Source organism: Balaenoptera musculus, chromosome 11 (genome assembly GCF_009873245.2).
Source record: "Balaenoptera musculus isolate JJ_BM4_2016_0621 chromosome 11, mBalMus1.pri.v3, whole genome shotgun sequence".
Classification (NCBI taxonomy): domain Eukaryota; kingdom Metazoa; phylum Chordata; class Mammalia; order Artiodactyla; family Balaenopteridae; genus Balaenoptera; species Balaenoptera musculus.
Window position 1 is genome coordinate 56,333,770 of NC_045795.1, and position 26,772 is coordinate 56,360,541.

The 26,772-nt window shown below is 44.4% G+C and overlaps 1 protein-coding gene across 7 annotated transcripts; it reads right to left on the reverse strand.

Moving 5' to 3' along the window:
• Positions 1 to 571: 571 nt before the first annotated feature.
• LOC118903592 (nuclear pore-associated protein 1-like) lies at positions 572 to 26,766 on the reverse strand. 7 transcript variants are annotated; one of them, XM_036868796.1, is made up of 6 exons: positions 26,469 to 26,766; positions 24,995 to 25,044; positions 4,763 to 4,841; positions 3,404 to 3,636; positions 1,406 to 2,628; positions 572 to 1,177 (listed from the first exon to the last, which is right to left on the reverse strand). In XM_036868796.1, exons 5-6 carry the CDS (start codon positions 2,484 to 2,486, stop codon positions 1,071 to 1,073), a joined length of 1,188 nt encoding a protein of 395 aa, XP_036724691.1. In that variant the 5' UTR covers positions 2,487 to 2,628; positions 3,404 to 3,636; positions 4,763 to 4,841; positions 24,995 to 25,044; positions 26,469 to 26,766; the 3' UTR covers positions 572 to 1,070. The 7 variants fall into 7 exon arrangements, with proteins under 7 accessions (XP_036724691.1, XP_036724692.1, XP_036724688.1 ...); XM_036868797.1 differs by having other exon boundaries at positions 1,086 to 1,210; XM_036868793.1 differs by having other exon boundaries at positions 1,086 to 2,628; positions 3,404 to 3,579.
• Between the last annotated feature and the right edge of the window lie 6 nt (positions 26,767 to 26,772).

Sequence of the window (26,772 nt, forward strand, 5' to 3'; positions counted from 1 at the left end):
TTCCCAAAAAATTAAAAATAGAAATACCATATGATCCAGCAATTCCACTTCTGTGTGGAAACCCAAAAGAATTGAAAGCAGGGTGCAAATATCAAAGAGATATTTGTACACCCATATTCGTAGCAGCATTATTCACAATAGCCAAAATGGGTAAGCAACCCAAGTATCCCTTGACAGATGAATGAATAAACAAAATGTGGTATATACATATAATAGAATAGTATTCATCCTTAAAAGGAATGAAATTCTGACACATGCTACAATATGGATGAACCTTGAGGACATTATGCTAAGTGAGATAAGCCAATTGCAAAAAGACAAATGCTATATAATTCCACCTACGTAAGGTATCTAGAACAGCCAAATTCTTAGAGATAGAAAATAGAATGGTGGTTTCCAGGGCCTGAGCGAAGGAGAGAATGAAGAGTTGTTTAAAGAATCTGAAAAAGAATATATGCATACACTCACACATAAAACTGAATCACTCCGCTATACTTGAAACTAACACAACATTGTAAATTAACTATACTTCAATTTTCTAAAAAGGCAACTTCAAATATTATTTGGAAAATATAGTTGTTTAATGGGTACAGAGTTTCAGTTTTGCACAGTGAAGTGTTCTGGAGATGGCTGTACAAAATTGTGACCAAAAACACAAAAAACAAAAAACAACATACTGGCCCGCGGCGCGGAGGCCAATGAGGTTGGCGCCAACGGCCGGCGTTGCGGGCGGGAGGCCGCGCGGGAGCGCGGCATCGAGGGGCCGGCCTAGCCGGGGCCCGTGGCCCTGCGTCTTCTGGCTGCAACGCTGGTCCTGCGCAGGCTGTGGGGCCGCAGCCGCCGGGCGATGGGCGCCCAAGGGGCCGGGAGGCGAGCCGTGGCCCCCAGGCGGGTGTGGGCATCCTATCTGCAGCCAGTGTCCCCGAGGCCGCGCTCGGGCCATGATCACTCGGTGAAGCTGCGCCGCGACAGCGTGGCCAACTTCTGGCGCTGTGAGGACCTGTGCGCACTACAGGACTCGGTGCCTCTGCCCGCCGTGCGCGCCTCCCTGCGGGAGGGCCTGCTGGACTTCAACGCCAACCGCCTCCGCGGGGTGGATTGGGCGCCGCTCCTGAGGACCTTCTGCCCCTGATTTGTATCCAGAGCTTCTTCCAGCCATGGCTTGGCAAGACAGGTTCTGACAGAAATAAAGTTTACAGAAGTTGTGTTCCTGTGATAAGAAATAAAGATGTGACCTTCCAGTTGTGTAAAGCTCTTAAATGCTGTGTAAGTGCGTCGGGTGTGCTAAGGAACCTGGAGCTAAATGGGCTAGTTCTGAGAGAGAGAGACTTAACTATGTCAACAAAGGTGCCTGGGTTTTCGGCAGCAGCTAAGCATGGAAGCTTAGGAGGAGTGGGCCACTCACCTCGATCCCTTGTCAGCGGCAGGGGTGACCTCAGTCCCGGCAGCGGCAGAAAAAGCGGCAGGGGAATCTTCCACTTGCAGGGCCTACTCCTGGTAGATACCAGGGAAGAGGAGCTTCTTGATGGGATGTCTGAAGATTTTTCACGCTGCAGCTCCTTTCCAGACATCAGTGAGCCTGGTGATTCGGGCCAGTGGTCTTCACCCAGCACTTCTTTTTTTGGCCTCTCCAGCAGCAGGGAGCAGCATGCGGTTAGGGCAGAGAACACCATGGCATGGGACTCAGGCTTCCAAGGAGGCAGGACATCTCCAGGATCTCCATCTGAGCAGATGACATGGCTTTCTGAGGAGGAGCTCATTGGAGACATCTGGGCGTTCTCACTCAAGTTGTCTTCTGGGTGCTCGGGAAGGAGGTCCACTGGCTCAGGATCGCACTTGAGGGAAGTGAGGACTCCACTGGTCTCCTGGGGCCTAGATGTCAATGGTATATCCCGATTGCTACGGTGACCCCTCTTCCGATCGTCCTCTCCTTTGGTCTCTGTGTGATCCTCCATCTTTGCCATGCCTCTTTGGGGCTCTTCTTGGACCTTCACCTCCCTCTCCTTTGGGGAAGGAAGTGGGAGGTGACTGGATGGTACCGGCTTCCTAACCTTGACTACCTGCTCAGGTGGTGAACGCAGGAGGGTAAATTTGTGCCCCAGTGGAGGAATCTTGATGGCTCTCGAGTGGCCGAACATAATGGAATTATGAGCAGACAGCACGGGCTTCTTTGGCGAGTCCCTCCAGTTCACCAAGGGAAGCATCCCCAGCCGGGAGTTCCTGGCCTGCTGGATGGGATACTGCCTTTCTGGCGCGATGTAAAAGCCAGGCGATAAAGGCACTCGATCCCGGTGGGAAAGCCTACGACCAGGGCAGAAGGCAGGCGCTGGAGCAGCGGGGTGGTCCCAGTCAGATGTGGCAGCCTCCCAAGAGGGCAAAACCAGCGGGTGACAGCCCACTGGGGCCCCACGGCGGGGTGGGCACTGGGGCCGGCGGGGCCAGTGGCGGCGGAGCCAGGTACGAAATTTACAAAGTAAATTGCCCATGTAGAACCGGTTGTGCGCCAAGCGATCCGAGAATAGAGTGTGAAACTGGGAGAGCTTCTCCCTAGCTTCACCTCCTCTCAAGGTCTAGCACGCACTGGACACTGGATGGCTCAGCCTGGCGCTTGTAACATGTCCATTTTACCTGTCACAGAGAAAGGGCGGGTGGGGCAGGGGGTGGGGCAGGGGGCGCATGCAAGCCCAGCCTCTGGAGAAACCCTGGCCCAAGGGCAAAGGGCGGGGCCCCAGAGCCCGACCCCTTCTGGACTTTCTAGTGGCTGGGACTTCTCACTGTGGGTGGCAGGTGTTTGGCACCGGATGGGCCACCATGCGGAGACCGTTGGGGACTGTGGAAGCCTTCTCCTCCAGAGCTCACCCTGCCTGGGCACCGGCTCTGCAGGCCCCTCAGCCCTGTGTATGTATTGGCCAGCCCTTCCCCCGCAAGGGGCCCAGAGGCCAGAGCCTGCTCAGAGCTGAGTGCAGGAGGCACCCAGAGCTTGCCAGGCTGTGGCCCGCCTCCTCCGGGGACCTCCCAAGCTTCTCTGTGAGGCCTGGAGGCTGGAGCACCTTCTCCAGGGCTGCTCAGCTGCCAGCATCACCATGAGCCAGGCGGCGAAGGTTTCTGAGCAGGGGATGCAGAGCCTGACCCGACTGGATGCTGCCCCCCACGATGTCCCTTCCTGGCAGATAGGTTCTTTCTTCACTTCTTTTTCGAAATTTGATAAAACAACATTTAAACTTTCCACTGTTCTTCAGGGTATACAGATGGTAGTGGCTTAGCTAGGATTCGAACCAAGCCTGTGTGATTCCAGAGCTCGTGCTCTGGACTGTGGTGCCTCCTTATCATATATGCTTCATGTGTTACTTTTGTTTGTTTGTTTTCTTGTAGCCCTTATGGTACTTAGCCCTAAGTGCCATACCTGTAACGAACAGATACACTGCCCTGTAGGAGGTCTTCTTTTGTTCAACTCATGAATTGGTCATCCACCACACTGGGTTCTGGTCTCAGAAGATACAGGTCAGGGAGCACCAGTTGTCAGCATAGCAGCATACCACATTTCTAATTGAGGCTTGCAGCCCAGATTTTCCCTTTGGTCTAGTTTGAAGGATCCAGATATGGAAAGATTATATTCTAGATAAATCATGGGCTATCCTGAAAGAAATTCACCAGTAAATTATTCCAGTTTCTCTGGCCTTCCTGGAGTATATCCAGTAAGGTATCTCATTCATGTCTAGAAAGCAAATATATCATTTATTCCAACTTCATCGTGGAGCGATGTATTGGTTTAAAGTATGATCAACACAATTTGGTCATTGTGAGTATGCCAGCTGGGTCCACTCTTTACTACACATATGTAACTCTAGAGATTCTTATGCCCCAGAGAGGAGACTCTTGGGTGTCTAGGGCAAGGGAAACATGTGTTGTTATTCAGGAGTGGGAAGCTTCAGCATGACAGAAAAGAACTGAAAAATCCTGGTCTACATATCACTTTACCTTGTTTGAAACTTGTTTCTTTGGCTTGCTTCATTGGAGTGTTTTCGCTCTCCTGGGGCTGACATTGTGTGTTATGTATCACGCATGTGACATGTAGAAGTTTCAGAACCCAGAGTTATATAGATCAGTCAAAAATTTATATATTTTAGTTTAAAATCTATTTTCGGTGGGGTTGGGATGGTGGTGTGCTGAATTGGGCGATTGGGATTGACATGTATACACTGATGTGTATAAAACTGATGACTAATAAGAACCTGCAGTACAAACAAACAAACAAACAAACAAACAACTAATACGAAACTTTCTTTGGGTTATTTGTATGGAAATATGTTAACATAAATGTTTCAGACATTACATGAAATTTCTAAAAATCTTATATGTTCTGGTATAATGTTATAAGTCATAATTCTAGTTATTACTTTAAAATGTATATCTCAGAAAAAAATTCTATTTAAAATAACACTGGGCATAATTCATATATTCCAAAATTAGTTTGACCCTCTGCTCATGAGATTCTTTTTATGGCATGTGACAGCAAATTTGGACTTCCATCCCCAATAAACTTTGAGGTTGGAGGACACAAAAGGTTTTGCTCAGACCTAAATTCTGTCTGAAAAAAAAGGGTAAATATTATAAGCCCTTCTAACCTCTCCAGGAGGAGAAATGATTTACAGCTGTGGCATTGAACCATATTTCCTTGATCTAATTTGAGAAGAGTTCAGTAAGAAACAATGTCTTGATTTTTGTTTGTTTTGTTTGTTCCCTGTTGTCTTGTCTTGCTTACCAACAATCCATTGTAATTCATGAGTTAGTATGGCAGCAGGCTGAGTGTTCCCTGGAGCTCATTAAATGAACTTCTTTTCCTAAAAAAAAACAAACAAAAAAAAACACAATATACTGAACTGTATACGTAAAAACTGGTTACTAAGGTAAATTTTATGTTACGTGTATTTTACCACTAAAAAAAAAGACATTCTTGAGACAATTGTGGAAATTTGGGTATTAGATGATGTGAAAGAATTATCACTATTTTTTTAGATGTGATAATAGCATTGTGGTTACATAAAGAAAATGTTCAATTTGTTAGAAACTAATTCTGAAGTACATGGTATGAAATGAATGATGTCTGGGATTTCCTTTAAATAATTAAGAGAGAAAAAAATAACAAAGACTATATGAAGCAAATGTGACCATATATTAGTTATTAAATTGAAGGTACATTTCTTCTCTCTGTTCTTGTGTGTCTAAAATTTTTCAAAATATAAAAAAATGTTTTAAGTTAAAAAGTGCAAGCATTGTTGTTACTTCACTTGGACAAATGTCTCTCTTGCTGCATCTCCCTAAGGTAGGTATCTTAAAATCATTCATTAGGAATGACTGAAACAGAAAATAATTGTTTCCTATCTCATGGGGAAGTGGAAGAAAATTTTGATAATATATTCCCAGACATCTGAAAATCTCACCTTGGATCACTGGGGTTTTTAAAAAATCATTCATTAATTTTGAGTCTTAATAAAAGTATTCCAAAAATATTTTCTTCAACTCAAAATATTTTCCTTTAACTTAAGCTTAAAAGGGACTCTCACAAACTGCATGGCATTTGAGTCAGAAGGACCAGACCACTGACCCTGGAAAAACGGGGAAGCGCCATGGCTCCTCGGCAGCTGCATTGCAAGCCTCGCTCTGTAGCAAAGGGGACCATGCGCTCCAGCCTGAGAGACACGAATAGAGTTCTGGCCCACAGCAGTGCAGGAGTAGCCTCTGTGGGCCTCTGGTTGATGGAGAATTCTGAGTGGTGGGGCTGGGAGCGAGCAAGTAGTAGAAAACTGGAAAATGCCTGTTCAAACCAGGCTGGAATGATTTCAAATTCCAGAAGGCGAACTCAGAATCACAGAAAAACAGGCAGGGCCGCTGGGCTGGTAGGGAGGTGGGTAAGGAGGGAGCTCACCATCAGTTCAGGTGAACACTGTCCCCACTGGCTGCTGTTCACCAGGTGAGGCAGGAGAAATGGTCTAAAAGTCCCTGGGGACTTGTGGTTCCAGGACAATATGGAATAAACACGTCTCCTCAGTCCCTCTGTTAAGTACAGCTAAAAAAAAAACCCTGGGCCATATATATACATATAGATATATTATATGTAATATATATATTATATATATATATAAATAAAATAAGACGACTCTGAAGGGTGGAGAGGGAGATAGTCTGACTAGCAGCCTTGGGACCCATAGGAAGACATGGCAATGATTCCGATGGTTTTCTTTTTGCCTCAGATATCTCAGACTGAGTACTAGAGAAGCTAGCAACCCATAAACAAATGGGTACAGATGAAAAAAAAAAGAAATCCTGCTCTTTCTAGCCAAAGGACTAGGAAGGGGCAGAGTAACAAGAAAGAAAACTTTTAGACTACTCCAGTCTACTCTACTCCAGTCAAACCACAGAAAAAAAAAAAAACTGTAATACTCCCTACACTCTGCCAGCCAAGATAAACGGGGACCCTAGGCTTCTAGTCCTACTTGCAGGGTGCTGTCAGAAGGCCTCGTGGAGAGTCAGGGCTGTTGCCATTGCCAGAAGCAATGTGCTCCTCCATCCTGTCAGTAGAAGCCACGAGTGTGGCAAAAACAAGGCATCCTTCCCCTCCCAGCCAGGGTGGTCTCAGCAGAGGATCAGTGGGCAGCCTGAACTCCCACCCTGGCCCAGCAGTAATTAGGCACCCACTCTACACCCCCTTCCCAGGATGTCAACAGCAGCTGAGTGGGGAACCTGAACTTTGACCTCTATCTGACAGCATCAGTGAAAGCCTGCTAAAACACAAGATTTAAATAGGATCCAGAGTCTCATAACATAATACTCAAAATGTCCAGGACTGAAAATCACTCTTTACACTGAGAACCAGGAAAATCTCAACTTGAGCAAGAAAAGATAACCAATAGATGCTAACACCAAAATGACAGTGATGTTGAAATTATCTGACAAGGATTTTAAAGCAGCCAGTATAAAAATGCTTCAATGAGCAATTACAGACATACTTCAAACAAATGAAGAGTCTCAGCAAAGAAACAAAACAGATGAAGAAGAACTAAATTGACATTTTAAAACTGAAAAAAAAAAACCCACTGAAAAATGTCACTAGATGAGTTCTATAGTAAAATGAATTTGAAGAAATAATAGAAATCACCCAATCTGAACAATAGAGAGAGAATAGACTGAAAAAAAATTAACAGAGTCTCAGGAATTTGTGGGACTATAAGAAAAGATCTCATATTTATGTCATTGGAGTCTCAAAAGTAGAGGAGGAAGAAGGTGGAGCTTAAAAAATATTCAAATAAATATGGCTAAAAGTTTTCCAAATATGGCAAAGACATAAACCTATAGATTCAAGAAGCTGATAAAATCCCAAACAGGATAACCCAAAGAAATCCATGTCAATATTCATCATAGTCAAACTTCTGAAAACTAAAGGCAAAGAAAAATCTTGAAAGTAGCCAGAGAGAAATGACAACTTCCCTATAATGGAAAAATAATTTTGAATGATGTCAAGTTTCTCATCAGAAACCACGGAAGTCAGAAGGAAGTGGCACAACATTTTCCAAGTGCTGAAAGAAAAGAACTGTCAACTAAAAATCCTATATGCAGAGAAAATCAGGAATGAAGAGGAAATCAAGACATTCTCGACGAACAAAAACTGAGAGAATTTGTCAACAGCAACCCCCACCCCTTAAAAAATAGCTAGTAGAAGTTTTTAAAGCAAAAAATAAATGCTTGGAAAAACAATCTTGGAATATCAAGAAGGAAGAAAAAAAGAGTGAAAATAATTTAATAATATGTTTTCCTTCTCTTGAGTTTTCTAAATTATACCTGAAGGTTTAAGCAAAAGGTTAGTGGTTGTATGCTGGACAGATTAGAAAAGTTGATGAGCACTGTGGTAATTTCTACTTCAAGCAACTGCACAAACAAAAGGGAGAACTAAAGTGACTGCTGGCTGGGAGGAGGAACTCTGTGGTCCCTTCTATTTCCTCTTACCTAAAAAGATCAAAGCCTACCAGGTCCAGTCCATCGTCCCCTGTCCTGAGTACTCATGCATCGTCTGATGCAGTTCTCAATTTATATAGAGAAAATACTTAAGACAGTTATAAACAGGGGAGAGTAAAGGGACTTAAAGAGAAGAAAGGTTTCTACCCCTCACTGAAACTGGTAATGTCAACACAAGTAGAACTGAGATAAGTTATGTATACACAATGTCGTACCTAAATATCTGCACAAAGAGACACTCTCCAAAAACTAGAAATAAATCAAAATGAAATTCTACTCGAAATGGATGAGATGGAGAATAAATTAGTGGTTGTCAGGGATGGTTGGCAGGGAAAGGGGATGGATGTTCTATAAAGAGGTAGCTGAGGGAGCTCTTTAAGGTGTGGTAGTAGTTCTGTATCTTGATTGTAGTGGTCGTTACACAGGACCTGCACGTAATAAAATGGCAAAGAACTGTACATACACATTGTACCAATGTCAAGTTCCTGGTTTTGATACTGTACTATAGTTACATAAGATGTATCCATTGGGGGAAATTGTGTGAAAGGTTCAGAAACTTCTCTGTACTATTCTTGCAACTTTCTGTGAATCTATAATTATCTCAAGATAAAAAGTTTTTTTTAAAATTTAACATAAAAAAAGAAGTAAAAAAAAAAAGCCCCTGGGTGCTTATGCAATGACTAAAACTTAATTTTCCATCTTGTTTTTACCCCAGTTTTATTGAGCTATAACTGACATACAGCACTATGTAAGTTCAAGGTGTACAACCTGACCTACATATATTGTGAAATGATTACCACAAGTTTAGTTAACATCCATCATCTCATACAGATTAAAAGAGAGAGAAATGGGACTTCCCTGGTGACACAGTGGTTAAGAATCTGCCCTCCAATGCAAGGGACACGGGTTCGATCCCTGGTCCGGGAAGATCCCACATGTGGGCGGAGCAACTAAGCCTGTGAGCCACAACTACTGAGCCTGCGCTCTAGAGTCCGCGAGCCACAACTACTGAGCCGGCGTGCCACAACTACTGAAGCCTGTGCGCCTAGAGCCCATGCTCCGCAACAAGAGAAGGCACCGTGGTGAGAAGCCCACGCACCGAAACGAAGAATAGCCCCCCTCACCGCAACTAGAGAAAGCCCACGAGCAGCAACGAAGACCCAATGCAGCCAAAAATAAAAATAAATAAATAAATTTATTAAAAAAAAAGAGAGAGATTTTTTTTTCCTTGTGATGAGAACTCTTAGGATACACTCTCACCAACTTTTCTGTATATCACACACCATTGTTAATTATAGTCATCATGTTGCACTTTACATCTCCAATACCTGTTTATCTTATAACTGGAAGTTTGTATGTTTTAACCACCTTACTTCAATTCCCCCTCCCCACAACATTCACCTCTGGTAACCACAATCTGATCTCTTTTTCTATGAGTTTGGTTTTTTGTTTATTTAGATTCCACATATAAGTGAGATCATACATTATTTGTCTTTCTCTGTCTGACTTATTTCACTTACCATAATGCCCTCAAGCATTATCCCCTGTCCTAAGCACTTATGCATCAATTCAACCTGCAATTACCTAACCCGAGGTCATCAGGTCCTGAGGGTGCACCAAGTCCAAGGACCCATGAGGTTAATTCTCATGAGGTCTCTGCTTTATTCGCTCTTCTGATTGAGTATCATAAGTGAAAATGGTTTAAGAACACCAGCTTCATCTACTTCAAGAGTTACTTCCTTCAAGAGTTGGATAACGCAGTATTATCCAACAGAACTATGTGAGCCACGTATGTATTTTTAAATTTTCTAGCAGCCATGTTAAAAAAATAAAAAGAAACAGGTGACATTAATTTTAATAATTTATTTAACCCAATATATCTAAAATATCATTTCAACATGTAATCTATATAAAAACTATTGATGACATTTTAGTTTTTTTCATATTAAGTCTTCAAAATGCAGGGTGTATTTTACACTTACAGCACATCTCAATTTAGACTAGCCACATTTCCAGTGCTCAATAGCCACATGGGACCAGTGGCTACCACATTCGACTATGCAGCCATAGAATCTTGCTACTCAAAATGTGGTCCCTGGACTGGGGGCATCAACATAACCTGTTAGAAATAAGGACTCTCAGGCCCCACTGCAGGCCTAATTCATCAAATTCTGCACTTTAATGGGACCCCCAGGTGAGTCATAGGTCCGAAAGATAGAAAAGCTCTGCCCCATATATCTGGGAAGAGAGATACAGGGTACATGGTATTTTCGCTACCCAGCATCAATATTGCTCCTCCTCATCCAGGCTCCATGCCCTGATTTTCCTCAGCCCCAGCTCCAGACACAGATCTACACCAAGCAACACCTCTCCTTGATGCTGAGCACCACGATTGGTTCAGGCATGCCAAGTGATCTAACCAGAGTCAACGAGAACCAGTGAATCCTTTGATAGATCCTACTGTGCTTGAATGAAAAAGGCTGTAAGTTCTGAAGCCACCTTGGAGCATGATAGGAGATCCTGCCTGTATATGAATGGAGGAGAAACCAGATACTGATGACCTCATTTGAGCCCCTGCTTTAAGACTTACAGCTTGACTTTTCAGCTATGTGAGCCAGAATATTCCCTGTTTGTTTAAACTAGTTTGGACTGTGTTCTAGATAGATATTATCTGTTTTCTCCTCCACATCTCCTCCCCTTGCCAAAACTGGACTACTGCACATTCCTCTTGGTTTCCCTATGCCCAGCCCATGCCTTTGCAAACAGCTCCTTTATTAAACTCTCCTCAAATTATCCACTTTGAGTGTGCCCTTTATATTTCCCTTTGGGACCTGACTGGTACCATAACTGGTATCAGGAGTGGCCTTAAAATGGGATTCCAGAATTGAGTGGCTCATGTATATGAAGAAGGCACAGATAACCTCCTTGGTGGGGGGGAAATGGGACCCTGGCCATCCACAGCATGCAGTGTCATCACAAATAAGTAAATTATCACTGGCGGTGGTATAGGATAAAGCACAGGTGGAGGGCAAGACATGGGGAGATTCAATCAACTCAAAGTACTTATCATGAACTGGGTATTACCTGGTTCACTGAACCATAAAATTGGAGAGGCATATCAGCCTGCCATTGTGAAATGGAAATGGTATATACTGGGCAGGTCCAAAGGCACAGTGAACTACTGGACTCCTCTTGTATCCAATGCCACTGCCTGATTATATCTCCTTCAACATTCTACCTATGCCCTCAAGGGGAACACATATAAGTTAGTGGAGGAAAAAAACCCGCAGCCTTCTTTTACAGATGAATCTACACACGTGCTGGAACCAGCAAGAAGTGGGTAACTGCTGCACCACAGCTGACTCTGGAGTGGCTCCAAAAGCCGGCAGTGAAGGGATATTCTCCAGTGGGCAGTACTCTGCTGCAGATCTAACTACGGTACAGAGCTAAGTTGACTCACTAATAGGATAGTCAGCTGGTCAGGAATTTAGAAAGAACAAGATTAGAAGATTGGTGACAAGGAGGTCTAGGGGAAAGATGGACTTCTTGCAACACGCAGAGTGTAAATCATTCAAGGGCATCTGTTGTAGATGAGACTCAATAATCGGGAGGACGACAGGACCCAACCTGTGGACATCAGATGGCCTCTTCCTTAGATCCTCTAGTGCTCGGTCAACAGACCCTTTACAAAGTGGCCATGGTGACAGGGTAAAAGACTGCGTACAGGCTCAACAAGAGGACTGGTCCGCACCAAGCTAATCTGGCTACTGCCATTTTCTTTGTGGGATGGGTTTTAACTACAAATTCAAGATTTTAATAGATATAACTCTATGCTGATTGTCTACTTTTTTTTTTCTACTTCTTCTTAAATGAGCTTTGACAGTTTATGGATTTCAATAAATCTATCTAAGTTGTTAAGTTTACTGGCTTTAAGTTATTCACAATATTCCCGTATTACCCTTTCAGTATCTGCAAAAAACTGTAGTGATATCACCTCTTATTCCTCTTACTGCTATTTGTGTCTTCTCTCTTTTTTTCTTTTTTCTTAAAAACTAATTATTTATTTTTGGCTGCGGTGGGTCTTCATTGCTGCACACGGGCTTTCTTTAGTTGCAGCGAGCCGGGGCTACTCTTTGCTGCGGTACGCAGGCTTCTCATTGCGGTGGGCTTCAGTAGTTGTGGCACGTGGGCCTCAGTGGTTGTGGCTCGCGGGCTCTAGAGTGCAGGCTCAGTAGTTGTGGTGCACGGGCTTAGTTGCTCCGCGGCATGTGGGATCTTCCTGTACTAGGGCTCGAACCCGTGTCCCCTGCATTGGCAGGCGGATTCTTAACCACTGTGCCACCAGGGAAGCTCTCTCCTTTTTTCTTTATCAGTCTGACTAGAGGTTTAAAAATTATATAGATTTTTCTCATAGAATCAATTTTTGGTTTCACTGATTTTCTCTACGGTTTTTTGTTTACTATTTTACTGATTTCCACTCTGGTCTTTATTATTTCTTTTCTGCTGTTTGAGTTCAAATTACTTTTTTTTTTTTTTCTATTTCTTAAGATGAAAGCTGAGGTAATTCTTTTCTTCAATTAATTAATTAATTAATTTTATTTTTTGGCTGCATTGGGTCTTCGTTGCTGCGTGCGGGCTTTCTCTAGTTGCGGCGAGCGGGAGCTACTCTTCATTGCAGTGCACTGGCTTCTCATTGTGGTGGCTTCTCTTTTTGCAGAGCACAGGCTCTAGGCACACGGACTTAGTTGCTCTGTGGCATGTGGGATCTTCCAGGACCAGGGCTCGAACCCATGTCCCCTGCAATTGGCAGGCAGATTCTTGACCACTGCACCACCAGGGAAGTCTGAAAGCTGAGGTCATTGATTAGTAACTGTTCTTCTTCTGTAACATAGGCATTACTGCTAGGCATTTCCCTAAGCACTGCTGTTGAATGCCCAAAATGTTTATTCAGAAGCTGTATTAAACCCAGAAATGGCACCATTTCCTGGGGCACCAGCCAGACACCTGGTTCTTGGACACCTTTCAACATGTTGGGGAAAGGTTATTTGTCGGAATAGACACATATCATGGGTGTGGATTTGCCTCCCCTGCCTGCAGGATTTCTGCCACCACCACTAGTTTATGGACCTTCAAAATACCTTATCCACTGCCGTGATATCTCACATGGCACTGCTCCTATCTTAGGGACACATTCTATGGCAAATAAAGTGTGACAGTGGCATCACACTCAGAATTCCTGGTCTCAACACATGCCCTACCATCCAGAAAGACCTAGTTAGGTAGAACAGTGGATTGGCCTGGCTAAGTCTCAGTTTAAAAGCCGTAAGTCAGCAGCAAGTATACAGTGCCATCTCCCCCATAACCAAAATGCACAGCTTTGGGAAACAAGGGGTAAAGAATGTGGTGACCCTCCTCATTTTTACACCACATGAAATACAGAGGAATTTTTGTGCAACCTTTCTCTGCAACCTTGAGCTCAGTGGGTTTGAAAGTCCTAGCGCCAAAAGGAAGGATGCTTCCATAGGGGAACACAACCATGGTTTCATTAAATTGGAAGTGGAAACTGCCTCCTGACTGATACACGTTGTGGCAGAGACTGTCCCCAGAATCTAGCTTCCCTTTATTTCTTTAGGAACAGAACTCCAGAGTTTTAACTGCACATATGGCCACCCTGCTTTCCCAGAGTTCTGTGTAGTTAAGGTCGGTAGACTATTGTTCGTAAGACATTTGTTCCATCCCTCCTCTCCTCCCTTCATGGGAGGGGTATACTTCCTACTCCACTGACCTTAGGCTTGGGTATAATTTGTGTTGGCCAATGGGATGTTCGCAGACATGATCCAAGCAAAGGCTTTAAATGTGCTTCTGCAGTTGGGTGGGCTAAGGCCTTCATTTTGCCATTCTGACCCTGGATAGGTAAGTGTAAAAGTGAAAGGGCTCAGATCTGTGCAAGGTCACAACCTTGCTCTAAGGCCACTTTCTTTACATAGCTCCTAATCCATATACATGACTTGCAAAGGCCTATGTATGCTGCCATTACCATGAAACTCATCACCATGAGAAGCACAGGCCCTGGGCAGCTTGCTGTTAGCAAGAGGATGAGAGATACATGGAACAGATTTGAACCCAAGCTGCAGCCTGGAGCCAAGACCAGCTGAGTCCAACATAGACCAGCCAAACATCGGCTGATCTGAAGACATGTGAACAAGAAATAGATGCTTATTGTTGTCCACCACTGATATTTTGTGGTTGTTACACAGCATTTTTGTGGCAACAGCTAAATGAGACCTTAGGTATGGCCAGGTGATTAAGCTACAGGCAATAGGATGCAAGAGAAAGTGATATATGCCTGGACAAAACAATAATTCAAAAAGACAGAAGCACTCCAATGTTCATAGCAGCACTATTCACAATAGCCAAGACATAGAACCAACCTAAATGTCCACTGACAGAGGAATGGATAAACAAGATGTGGTACATATAGACAATAGAATACTACTCAGCCATAAAAAAGAATGAAATAATGCCATTTGCAGCAACATGGATGGACCAACAGATCATAGTAAGTGAAGTAAGTCAGAAAGAGAAAGACAAATATCATATGACATCACTTATATGTGGAATCTAAAATATGACACAAATGAACTTATCTACGAAACAGAAACAGACTCACAGATATAGAGAACAGACTTGTGGTTGCGAAGAAGGGGGAGGAGGGAGGGATGGATTGGGAGTTTGCGGTTAGCAGATGCAAACTATTATATATAGAATGAATAAACAACAAGGACCTACTGTATAGCACAGGAGCTATATTCAATATCCTGTAATAAACCATAATGGAAAAGAATATGTGTGTGTATATATATATATAACTGAATCACTTTGCCATACACCAGAAACTAACACAACATTGAAAATCAACTATAGGGACTTCCCTGGCGGTCCAGTGGTTAAGACTGCTCTCTCAATGCAGGGGCACAGGTTCGATCCCTGGTCGGGGAACTAAAATCCCACATGATGCATGGTGTGGCCAAAAAAAAAAAAAAAAAAAAGAAAATCAACTATACCTCAATAAAATAAATTTTTAAAAAAGAGATTTATTCAACTTTTTTTTTTTAATATTTATTTTTTATTTATTTTGGCTGTGCTGGGTCTTAGTTGCTGCATGCGGGATCTTCATCGTGGCATGCGGGATCTTTAGTTGTGGCATGTGGACTTCTTAGTTGCGGCATGCATGTGGGATCTAGTTCCCAGGGATCGAACCCAGGCCCCCTACATTGCGAGCATGGAGTCTTACCCACTGGACCACCAGGGAAGTCCCTATATGCAACTTTTAATTCATGACCTTAACAAAGCTGTGTGTTCTCTACCTTCCCTACCCACTTCACGCTGCAGGAATGTGGGTGCAGCAGTGCAGTGGTGGGAGCTAGAAGCTCTATGTTGAGGATGGCAGACACAGCATAGGAAGGGCCCGGGACCTTGATTATTGGGTTGAACTATCAGCCCAAAACTGCTTACACTCAGACTTTTATGTACGAGAAAAATAAATGTCTACTTTGGCTATTGTTACAGCAGGAATGCTAGCATTCTTAATGCAGTTTGGGTTTTCTGTCACTGGCAACCAAGAGGCCCTAAGTGACAAAACAGGTTTGTTGCAAGCCCCCTGCAGTGCTCCTCCAACCACAGTCCCACCATGTCCACTGATGGTCTCCTCCTTGGTCTGCTGTGGGTCCCACCCACTTTGCAGATGAACACTGGGCCCATGATCTGCTTCTGTACAAAGGCTCTCCTTTCCTGGCCGCCCTAGCTGTGAGGGTGGCAGCCAAAGGGCTGGCTTTAACTGGACACTTCATATGCTTGCCCTATAGTTTAAAGCACACAAAAGGTTAGAGCAGGGATGCACACTAACTCACCCTATAACTCAGAAGTGCAAAGACAATGTAGCTTGTTTTCTGTAATCTAATCTTTCCTATAAGCCCCCATCCTGCTGGGCAGGAAAGGGAGATTCAAGCTTGCCGGTAAATATTAGATTATCTGGTTCACACAGTGTCTTTCAGAGTAACTTGGTCTCTCTTAATGCTGCTTCTCAGGTCTCTTTCCCTCCCCCCCTCACCTTGTCAAGAAGGTCTGGGAGTGTGGGAAAGGAGAGGCTCAAATATGACCTCACGGTAGAGGGAAAGGGTTGCCATGGATCACTGTGAGCAGGTCCTTATATTGTCTTCTAGTTCTGCCATGAAATACCTGGCATGATTCCTGAGTTCCTATAATTACCTGCTGAGATGCAGGGGGCCTCATCTGGCCTCTGGAGTGTGATGCCAGCCCTCAGAGCTGAAGTCCATGGTCCCAACCATTTGCCTTCTGCCATAAAGCCCACCTCTGCAGGCCTTTTCATTTCAACTCTACACAAGCCTGTACAGCACTTCCACATGCTTTCATAGGACACAGGGAAGCTTTTGACCTCCTGCAGACCAAGTATAGGCTGTGAGGGACTGGGTATGGTATCCTGGTGTTCACTGGCCTAGACTCTGCCCTCCATCATTGCTACATTATTGTTCCTACAGTATATTGGACATGATGCAAGCCAGCTTGCAGCCTGCCCCAAGCCGTACGTGGGGAAGCAGCCCACAAGCCTCTGATGTTTTGAGTTCTTCATATTTCCCTGTCTTGGATGCTTCTACGGTTTCCCCTAGTCAAGATTTGGATGGGTTGGGGAGAATGAATAGGGGGAAAAAGGACCCTGGAGCATGCCTGCCCTGCTTGCTTTCCCTCTTCTGTTTTCCTGTTTACACACCTGCAGGGCAGGTAGTGCTACTTTTATTTCCTCTTACTTTTTTCCCCTCATGGTCTGGACATTATAGGTAGATGAGGTTTCATCTCTACAGTATGCAAGGAACATCATGATCTGAGTGAGTAAGGCATGGGTTTTGATAAAAGGGCTGCAGGATAACTGTGAATTGGGGCCCTTCCAAGGACAATTGTATTAATAATCCATCCCTCGAATTTTATCTCTGTTGAAAAACTAAGACCCTTCGCTGGGGTGCTTTGTGCCAGCATCCCAGTTGTAGGTTCTACTCTGCTGCCCTTGGGTCTGCCCACTTCTTTAAATTTTCACCATGCAAATTCCTTCCCTACCCTTTCTACATCGAGGGGTTGTGGTCCTAAGATCCATTCCTTTCCCCAGGCAGTTTGTGGGCACACTCATCTCCTGGCCATACATTTTCTACAGCCTGGTTACTTAATATCGAAGTATGCCATGTTTGTAGGTGCCCATGCATACTTACATGCTTCACCAGGACCTTCCAAGGGGTCCTTGGCACTCCAAATTTGCTTCCTTCCTGGGTCTCCCTGCCAGGTGAAATGTTAATAACACACTATACACACCATGTGTACATACGTTAACAGGTGAAATTACCCAACTCCATATTGAGAAAGGTTTTTTCCAGATGCAACAGCTTTACTTTCTGATGACAACCTTGGTGCTTGTGCAATATGGAGTTAGTTCCTCTTTGTTTTCCTGCTTTCAGGCTGTGTCCCAAGGCTTGTCAAGTGCATAAGAAGACCCATTACAGCACCGACTATTCTATAATAGTTACCACAAAGCTACCAAATCTTTAAAATTAATTATATTTCTCTCTAGGATTTGGATGAGTTAAAACTAAGTGAGAACAAGTTACCCCCCACCCCACAAGACTGAAGCAGAAGAACCTGATAACAGTAGGGTAACACCTTCTGTCTGCTGGATGGGGTGGACGGAGCTTAAGACTCTGCTCTAAGGTCATGGAGAGCCCTCCCTCTGTCACGGTCCACTGCCATTCACCAGGGAAGTAACATCAGTTCCAGGGCCCAGGTCTCTTTGGATGATGGAAGACAATCCCATCTTTAGGCAGACTGCTCACAGCTGTGCACCTGGAGAATAGTTGATAAACGTAGGCGCACTGCAATTGATAGGGCACTTTTGTCCACATTTCTCGATGTCCTGATATTTCCAACTCAATGTCCAGTCAGGCAGGGGCGTCTCTAATTTTGGTACACCTGAACCCCAAATTCACTCATTCAGGTTGGGTGCTAAAGGCAAACAAGGCTTCACAATCCACTGAGAATCAAAGAGAAAGCCTTCATTTCCTTCCCCAGACACTGCAATATGAAATTAGGCAGTGCCGGGACTTCCCTGGTGGCACAGTGGTTAAGAATCTGCCTGCCAATCAGGGGACACGGGTTCAATCCCTGGTCCGGGAAGATCCCACATGCCGTGGAGCAACTAAGCCCATGCGCCACAACTACTGAGCCTGCGCTCTAGAGCCTGTGAGCCACAACTCCTGAGCCCGCATGCCACAACTACTGAAGCCCTCCAGCCTAGAGCCCGTGCTCCGCAACGAGAAGCCACCGCATTGAGAAGCCCGCGCACTGCAACGAAGAATAGCCTCTGCTCGCCACAACTAGAGAAAGCCTGTGCGTAGCAACAAAGACCCAATGCAGCCCAAAAAAAAAAAAAAAAGAAAGAAAGAAATTAGGCAGTGCTATGGGCAGCAACGATGCAGCAGTGGTATGGTGTGAATGACATCATGCAGATGGCGGCTGAAACCTGTTTTTCCTGAGCAAGCGGACTTGAGTCAGAAACACTGTTGCTCAACCTCCACCTCCATAATGCTTTCTTACTTATTCTAGTCCCACCAACTAATAAGTAACAGCTATCAGTTACCGAGCGCTTACAAGCCAGGTGCTGTGCTAAGCATTTCCAGGAACTTCTGGAGGAAAGTTTCTTAACCTTTCTGAGTTTGTTTCCTCATCTGTAAAACTGGCATAAAAACCTCACAAGGCTATTTTACTGACTGCATGAGGTACTTATTTATATCCCTTAGCACCGTTAAATCTAATTGTTGCTATGAAGATCATTGGGCTTTTTATCTGACTTTATATTAATTTAATGAACCTAGGCATTAAATTCCATGCTGTCTGAATCTATCCAGTTCCTGAGTTCAGAGAGTGAGGTACACCAAGTTATCAGAAGATAAACGTGAGTATTCAGTTCCTGAGTTTAGTTAGTGAGAGATACTTGCATTTTTGAATGTTTTTATAAACTACTGCTGTGCCTCGGAGATTCTGATACTCCTGCCTAAGGCTGAGAATTCAATGGTATATACATTCTTGCAAATTTTCCTAAAAAGGAGAGAAATGCAGCTCTTTATACATTTCTAGACTGTCATCATGCTGGCACGGCTTAAGGTGGGCAAATAACCACCACCACCAAACCCAAAACTCCACGAAAGTCCTTTACTTCCTACTGACAGATAGGATATCCACCACTCCTCATGGGTGATCCACAGCCCAATCTGAAATACAGAATACTCACAAAAAGAGAAGACTACGGTTACCTGGCAGCACAAGTTAAGTGCCCGGAAATGGTCTGGGTGAAGTAGTATGTATACATGACTTCCCTCAGGGCTGGAACAATCTCAGAAAAAGCATTCCAAGTAGGGAGGAGGGGAGGGCTGACCATCAGCTGAACGTGGCAGAGCCAGTAAGACTTGGATGGGTGGAGTAGAAGAAAAGTGGCATTCCTGGAAGAAGGAAAGGCCTGAAAAAAGGCAGGCACAGTGAAACCAGGTTGAAGACAGTGTTGGACGTTCCCTCAGCTTGAAAGAAGGGATGGGCAGATTGCAGGGTACCATAAATATTATTACTGCCTGAGCCATGAGAAACCAAACTTAAAATTATGAAATATACCTTAAAAGAACACATAAACATATAGGAATAGTTGAGCACTTGTGTACTCATCACCAGGTTAAGAAATAGCACACTCGGACTTCCCTGGTGGTGCAGTGGTTAAGAATCCGCCTGCCAATTCAGGCGACATGGGTTCGAGCCCTGGTCTGGGAGGATCCCACATGACACTGAGCAACTAAGCCCAATGCGCCACAACTACTGAGTCTGCGCTCTAGAGCCCACAAGCCACAACTACTGCAGCCCGTGATCCTAGAGCCCATGCTCTGCAACGAGAAGCCACCACAATGAGAAGCCTGCTCACTGCAACTAGAGAAAGCCCACGTGCAGCACACCAAGGCAGCCAAAAATAAATAAATAAATTTATAAAAATAAAAAAAAAGAAATAGCACACTACCTGAATCTTGGAAGTCTTCTGTGTGCCCTATCTTGGTTGCATCCCTTTCCTTTCCCCTAGAGTCAATCACCAAACTGATTTTTGTTTTCTTGCCCTTCTTATTCAATTGTGCCTACTTCTGACCTTTTTGTGAGTTCCCTTTTTGTGAGGGAATGCCCAACACTCTCTTCAACCTGGTTTCACTGTGCCTGCCTTTGTTCAGGCCTTTCCTCCTTCCAGGAATGCCACTTTTCTTCTGCTCCACCCATCCAAGTCTTACTGGCTCTGCCACGTTCAGCTGATGGTCAGTCCTCCCCTCCTCCCTACTTGGAATGCTTTTTCTGAGATTGTTCCAACCCTGAGGGAAGTCATGTACACTTACGATCACACTTGTAAGTATTCTTTTGTTACTTTGTTGCTATTATCATTGTTCTGAGATTTAGCCAAGTTATTTTATGTAGCTGCGTAAGTACCTTTCCACATAAAGTATCCACTGAATAATTATTTTTACATTCTATTTGAGTGCTTTCCTTTATTTATTTAGCTATTACAAAACATGCTGATATAGATGTTCTTGTGTATATTACTTGGAACACATGTACAAGAGGTTATTAATATATATACTTAGGAGTGGAATTGCTGGGCTATAGCAGAAGCACAGGTTCTATTTTACTAGGTAATAACAACCTGCTTTTTCCAAAGAGGTTGCAGCAATTGACATTCCAACTAGAAGAGGATAAGAGTTTCTGTTGCTCTTCATCTTAGTATTTTTTGGCTTTAAAATTTTGCCTATCTGGTGAGAGTGAAATGGAATCTCATTTTAGTGTTTTTTTAAAAATTAATTAATTAATTTATTTTTGGCTGTGTTGGGTCTTCGTTTCTGTGCGAGGGCTTTCTCTAGTTGCGGCGAGTGGGGGCCGCTCTTCATGGCGGTGCACGGGCCTCTCACTGTCGCGGCCTCTCTTCTTGCGGAGCACAGGCTCCAGATGCGCAGGCTCAGTAGTTGTGGCTCACGGGCCTAGTTGCTCCGCGGCATGTGGGATCCTCCCAGACCAGGGCTCGAACCCGTGTCCCCTGCATTGGCAGGCAGATTCTCAACCACTGCGCCACCAGGGAAGCCCCCTCATTTTAGTTTTAATTTGCATTATCTTTATTCATGAAGCTGGGGTTTATGTTTATGGGCCTCCAAAATATTTTTGTGAAATTGATCTTAATGAATTTCTTTAGAGAATTTACATTGTTAGTGTTACACAATATTGGAATATTTTCTCCTTATAGTTCAAACAATACACAAAAAGAAAATGTGTATTGCACCTCCATGCATCTCCCAGACCTTATTCCATATATTTATATACATATATGTTATAGGTTGAATGTTTGTGTCTCTCCCAAATTCGTATGTTGAAATCCTAGCCCTCAATGTGATAATGTTAGGAGGTGGGGCCTTTGGGAGGTAAATAGGTCATGAGGGTGGCACCCTCAGGAATGGGATTAGTGCCTTTATAAGCAGAGACATGAGAGCTTGCTCCTGCCTGCCCTCTGCCATATAAGAATACAATCAGGAGATGGCTGTCTTTAAATCAGGAAGCAGGCCTTCACTAGACATCAAATCTGCCAGCATCCTGATCTTTGACGTCCCAGACCCCAGAACTGTGAGAAAAAAATATTTGTTTTAAGCCACCCAGTCTATGGTAATTTGTTATAGTAGTCCAAACTAACTCAATGCAGAAATTTATCTATAACTTGCTTGTTTACCTTAATTATAGATCATTCCATTCCAGTATGTATAGATCCACTTCATTCTAACTGCTATGCAATATTTCACAGCATGGATGAACCATAATTTCACCAGTCTCCCCTTCTTAAATTAATTTTTTTGAACAGGTAATATTTGGATTTATAAAGTCCAAAATGTACAAAAGAGTATATCCCTCCTACTCCTCTTCCTCAATAAGTCAGTAGCTCTGGCTTGGCCGCAACCAAATTTACCAATTGTGGCAGAGATCGCCTAGATGTTGACTAATCCCGTTTCTTCTTCCTGGACACAGAAGAAGCCATGGCCCAGTTTCCTTGACTTCAGTTCTGACCAACACAACCTGGGAAGAAGTAACAAACACAACTTCCATGCTTTTGTAGTGTTCTCCCTCTCAGCTAACCAGCTGGCTGAATGCAGAGGGTCCAGCGGAAGACTCTAAGGAGATCCTAGAAGACGGTGGTGCCACAACGGAAGGAGCCAAAATCTAATTCTCTGTTTGGAGGAAAGGGACCAAGGACATACGTATTGGACTATATGTGTGTGAGAAATAAGCTTTTGGGTTAAACCAGCCAGTTTAGTTTAGTTTTGGGTTGTTACTTCAGCTAACATTAATACACAAATTTCTTATTTATCCTGAGATGTTCTACATAATATATACAAGCAATTACCAATCCTCTATCAATGGACACCTTTATCCAAGGTTGTTTCCAGTTTTCCCCATTACAATAATGTTACAATAAACATCCTAATGAAGGAGGTTTCTAGACATATTAAACCTTTAAGAGACAGTGTTTGAAAAGTAGCAGGCACCTAGGCACCTGCTCCACCTCAGTCAGGTATTTCCCATCTTTTGCTCAATTCAACTTGAGCTCATCAAGTTGGCATGATGCCAGCCTGAGAGAACCTGAAGCTACTCTCTGGCCCAGAACCCAGCTTGATGCTGAGACTCTACTTTCTGCATGGACTGATTTTTTTTTTTCCTACAATAACCTCTCATCTACCTATTTCTTACAGGCTCTGAGCCCCTGTCACCTTGGACATTCATTCCCTGGGTTTGCCAAGATGTCAGCTTCTCCCCAGGCTCCAGACTCCTAGCTTGTGCATGTCTTCTCTACTCGCAAACTCCATCGATTTTTAATCAACACCATGCCTGAATATGTGCCTGTACAGGGACCATTCTAGGCACACGGGCGGGAAGCACACCTCTGTGAGGAATGGGTGTTATCCCTTCTCACAAGAGATGACTTTATACTACATATGACGTGTGATACTGGAGAGAAGGGGGCGGGGGGGTGGGGGTGGGGAGAGACAGATTCCAGCAGTTTATAGTTGGTCCTGGCGCTGATGTGGAACTGCTGAGAAAATCAGCTTAGGACAGAGACATACACTTGTGCTTTTCTTTATATTCAGGTTTCTAACAAAAGGTACATATTAATTTATAGACTTCAACTCTCTTTCTTTAATGGAGCCTATAAAACTTGAATTATTAAAGCTGTAATTATCACTTCAACACATCATTAATCTTGAAATCAGTCCTTTTTCCTCTACCCTGCAGGTGCTAAAAGCAAAACACAATGCAAGTAAGTTGCTTAAAGGCAACAGAGAAAGAAGAGGAAGCATGAATATACTTTCCCTCCCAGCTTTTCAGCCCAGACAATGATTCTCAACTTCTGGGTTTACACACTGTAGTAGATGCTGTCTCTACCCATACATATCCTTTGGGCCTACTCTGATGTTTGGTTTCAGAGAGTTCTAGTACGTGAGGAGGACTGTCTGTGTCTCTTGCTTGAGTGCATTCTCTGACTTTCGGAGCATGCTTTTCCCAGCACTGAGCTGGGCAAAAGTACAGGAGCATTAACACAATAAAGAGGAAAAGGAGTTGGTGGGCAAATACCTCAGCTTCCTTGCCTGTTGGTGGGGCAATTCCAAGGTGTGTTCCAGTTTCTCAAATAGCCACACAGTCTCCCCTCATTAATATACCCTTGAATGACTTTCCTTCCTTTCCTGTCTCACCTCACCACTCCTTCAGAATGCCTCTTGAGGTCACCTCCTAAATAAACTATTTGCACCCAAATCTTCTTTTCTGAGTCTGATTTTGGGAGGAACCCAAAAGAAGACAAGGACTCCTTTGCAAATGTGAGGAAAAACAAGGTCCCACTCTTCAGGAAAGTATGTCACACTTTCAAGAAACCTAGGTAAGATTTGGTGAAATTTTGATATTAGGGCCAGGGTTCAGAATCACCTTAACTTCCCTTTTCCCCCCATCCCCCAAAAGATTACTGAGGGAGCCATATACAAGGACCAGCGGCCTAAGAGGAATGAAATTATTACTTCAATAGCTTCAAAAGTGCCTAAAACCCCGTTGTAACCTGTTTAGAACACACTTTGCATGGCTGGCTCCCTCGCAGTTTGCTCATAGAGGTTTTCTCCAAACTCCCTAACTATTCTGTCACAGTATACTCGCCTTTTCCTGTTTGATGCTTTGTAACATAATTCCTCATCTATGCATTTGCTGAGTTGTTTACTCTTCCTCTATTAGACTATAGCTCCATGAAAACAGGAACTAAGTTACTTTGTTTACCACTGTACACCCAGTGTTTATGACAGTGCTATCACATGGAAGATACTCCATAAGCTGAGAAAGAAATTGAGGTTTCGGCTTCTGGTCTCAAACAGCCACCAATTCCTTGCTCATTAAAAACATGGGACCTTAATGACTATCAGCCACATGGAGAAAGCCCAGGAGACAGGGGAAATAAAATGACCAGATCTGCAGAGCAGGTTCTGGCTCAACTAAACCATCAAGCTTTGTGCATTGGAGGAAGTAGAAAAGAACCCATCAACGAATGTATAGTGGCCCTGACCACCAAGAATGTGGGTCAATTAACATCGTGAATTTTCATTATTAGGTCAGTAGCTCCTTTTCACTGGGGAAGAAGAAGAGAGAAGGGAGGAAGGTGGCCAGATTCCTCCCTTAAGTACACACTATTCTGCACATAATTTCAAAGGAGTAAAAAACCCACAAAAAACCCCCAAACTTTCTGAAGGTTGTTCATGGTCCACACAGGCCAATAAACCCAGTTTAAGAATCTCTGGTTTCTTTTGGTACAAACCTTGACATCTCTAATCCTTACCATCAGATTTAGTTCCTCTCTGATAGATTTGATCCCCATCCCTCTTCTCCCTGCAAAAAGAAAAAGGCAACACGTGACAATAAAGAAGGTGTCAGTAGTTAACGGCTGAAACCAATCTCTATAGCAAGGCCTGTGCTATGCTTCCAAACTTGGGAACTCTGGCACCTTTGCTGTGACTGGAATATTCTAGCCTCTCAATTTCCACCTGTTGATATCATGTTAACTATGCAGGGTCTCCTCCTCCATGAAACATTCTCCAATCCCACCAAGCAGGTGGAAACGCACTAACAGCTTCATTGCTGCAGCTCCTAGTTGACTGCTTTTGTTTTGTTTTTTTCATAAATTTATTTAATTAATTAATTTATTTATTTTTGGCTGTGTTGGGTCTTTGTTGCTGTGCACGGGCTCTCTCTGGTTGTGGCGAGCAGGGGCTACCCTTCGTTACAGTGCACGGACTTCTCATTGCGTTGGCTTCTCTTGTTGCGGAGCACAGGCTCTAGGCACGTGCGCTTCAGTAGTTGTGGCATGCGGGCTCAGGAGTTGTGGCTCGCGGGCTCTAGAGTGCAGGCTCAGCAGTTGTGGAGCATGGGCTTAGTTGCTCCGCGGCATGTGGGATCTTCCCGGACCAGGGATCGAACCCGTGTCTCCTGCATTGGCAGGCAGATTCTTAACCACCGCACCAGCAGGTAAGTCCCACTGCTTTGGTTTTGTAGTCAGTGGATTTCCTGCACAGGGCTTCCAGTGCCGGGCACGGCCTGGGTGAAGGTCTCTTTCATAAGGACTACTACTGGTCTGAAAGACGTCCAGCTGAGAAGAGTTTCACACCTAGCCCAATCCACGTCAGTGCTCTTTATTCCATTTTACCAGGTGTGTTCAATTTCACCTCGTTAATATCTCCAAAGGCCCTAAGTGGTCAACCTGAGAAAACTCAAGTTCAATGAGGTCACACAAAAGTCAAGGCCTCTGAAACGACCTCAAATCTCCTGGGCCAAACCTCACTCGTCTAATGGCCCCAGCCGCCTTAGGGGAAAAACTCCAACCTTCCGAGGCCCCAAGACAGGTGCTCATTTGAGCTCCAGATCCAAAGTTGAGTATGTACGAACACCCTCGCTGCCCAGTAAGGTTACAGAGAAGGCCGCGACGGGCGCTGCACAAATAACTTCCGCCTAAAGAAAGTGTCATCACGGGGCGAGCTTCCGGTTCCCCTCTGTCTCATGGCCCAAGGCCTTTTATCCCACTTGGCAGTTGTCCACACCCCAAGGCTACCCCACCCAGCTGCTCCCTCGGGTTTCTCCACACCCTGCGGAGCCGTCTGCACGTCTCGAGGGTGTGACGGTTACACCGCGACGTCTCTCGGGAGAACTGTGCAACGCAAGAGGCGTACCCGCCACCTTGAAGGACTGGAGCCCTGTCCGGGAACAACGCTCAGAGCGCCTGCTGGCGGGACTAATTTATGACTGACGTCCACACTCACCTATTGCCTTTCTGATTCCTTCTCAAATAAGCCAATGAATGCGACAGCGGAGACGGCAACGTGCCCTCGCCGCCAGAAGTGGCTCCGCCCCCTCCACTAAGCCGCCGTTTGGTTGCCATGCTCAGTGTGGCTACCACTTCTGCTACTTTAGGCTCTTCTCTGGCTTTCCGATGCCCTTGTTGAACTCCTTTCGAAGCATTTCTTCCCTTCCACTGTCAACTTCTTCCTCCTCGGGTTTCTTACTCGCTCGCTGCTTATCCAGCCACACTTGAAATGGCGGCTGGAGGCGGGGCCGAGGCGGGGC

What these genes read in the sequence shown, in the direction of transcription:
- LOC118903592 (XM_036868794.1), bottom strand. Translation starts at nt 2,486, where the DNA reads ATGGGCAATTTACTTTGTAAATTTCGTACCTGGCTCCGCCGCCACTGG.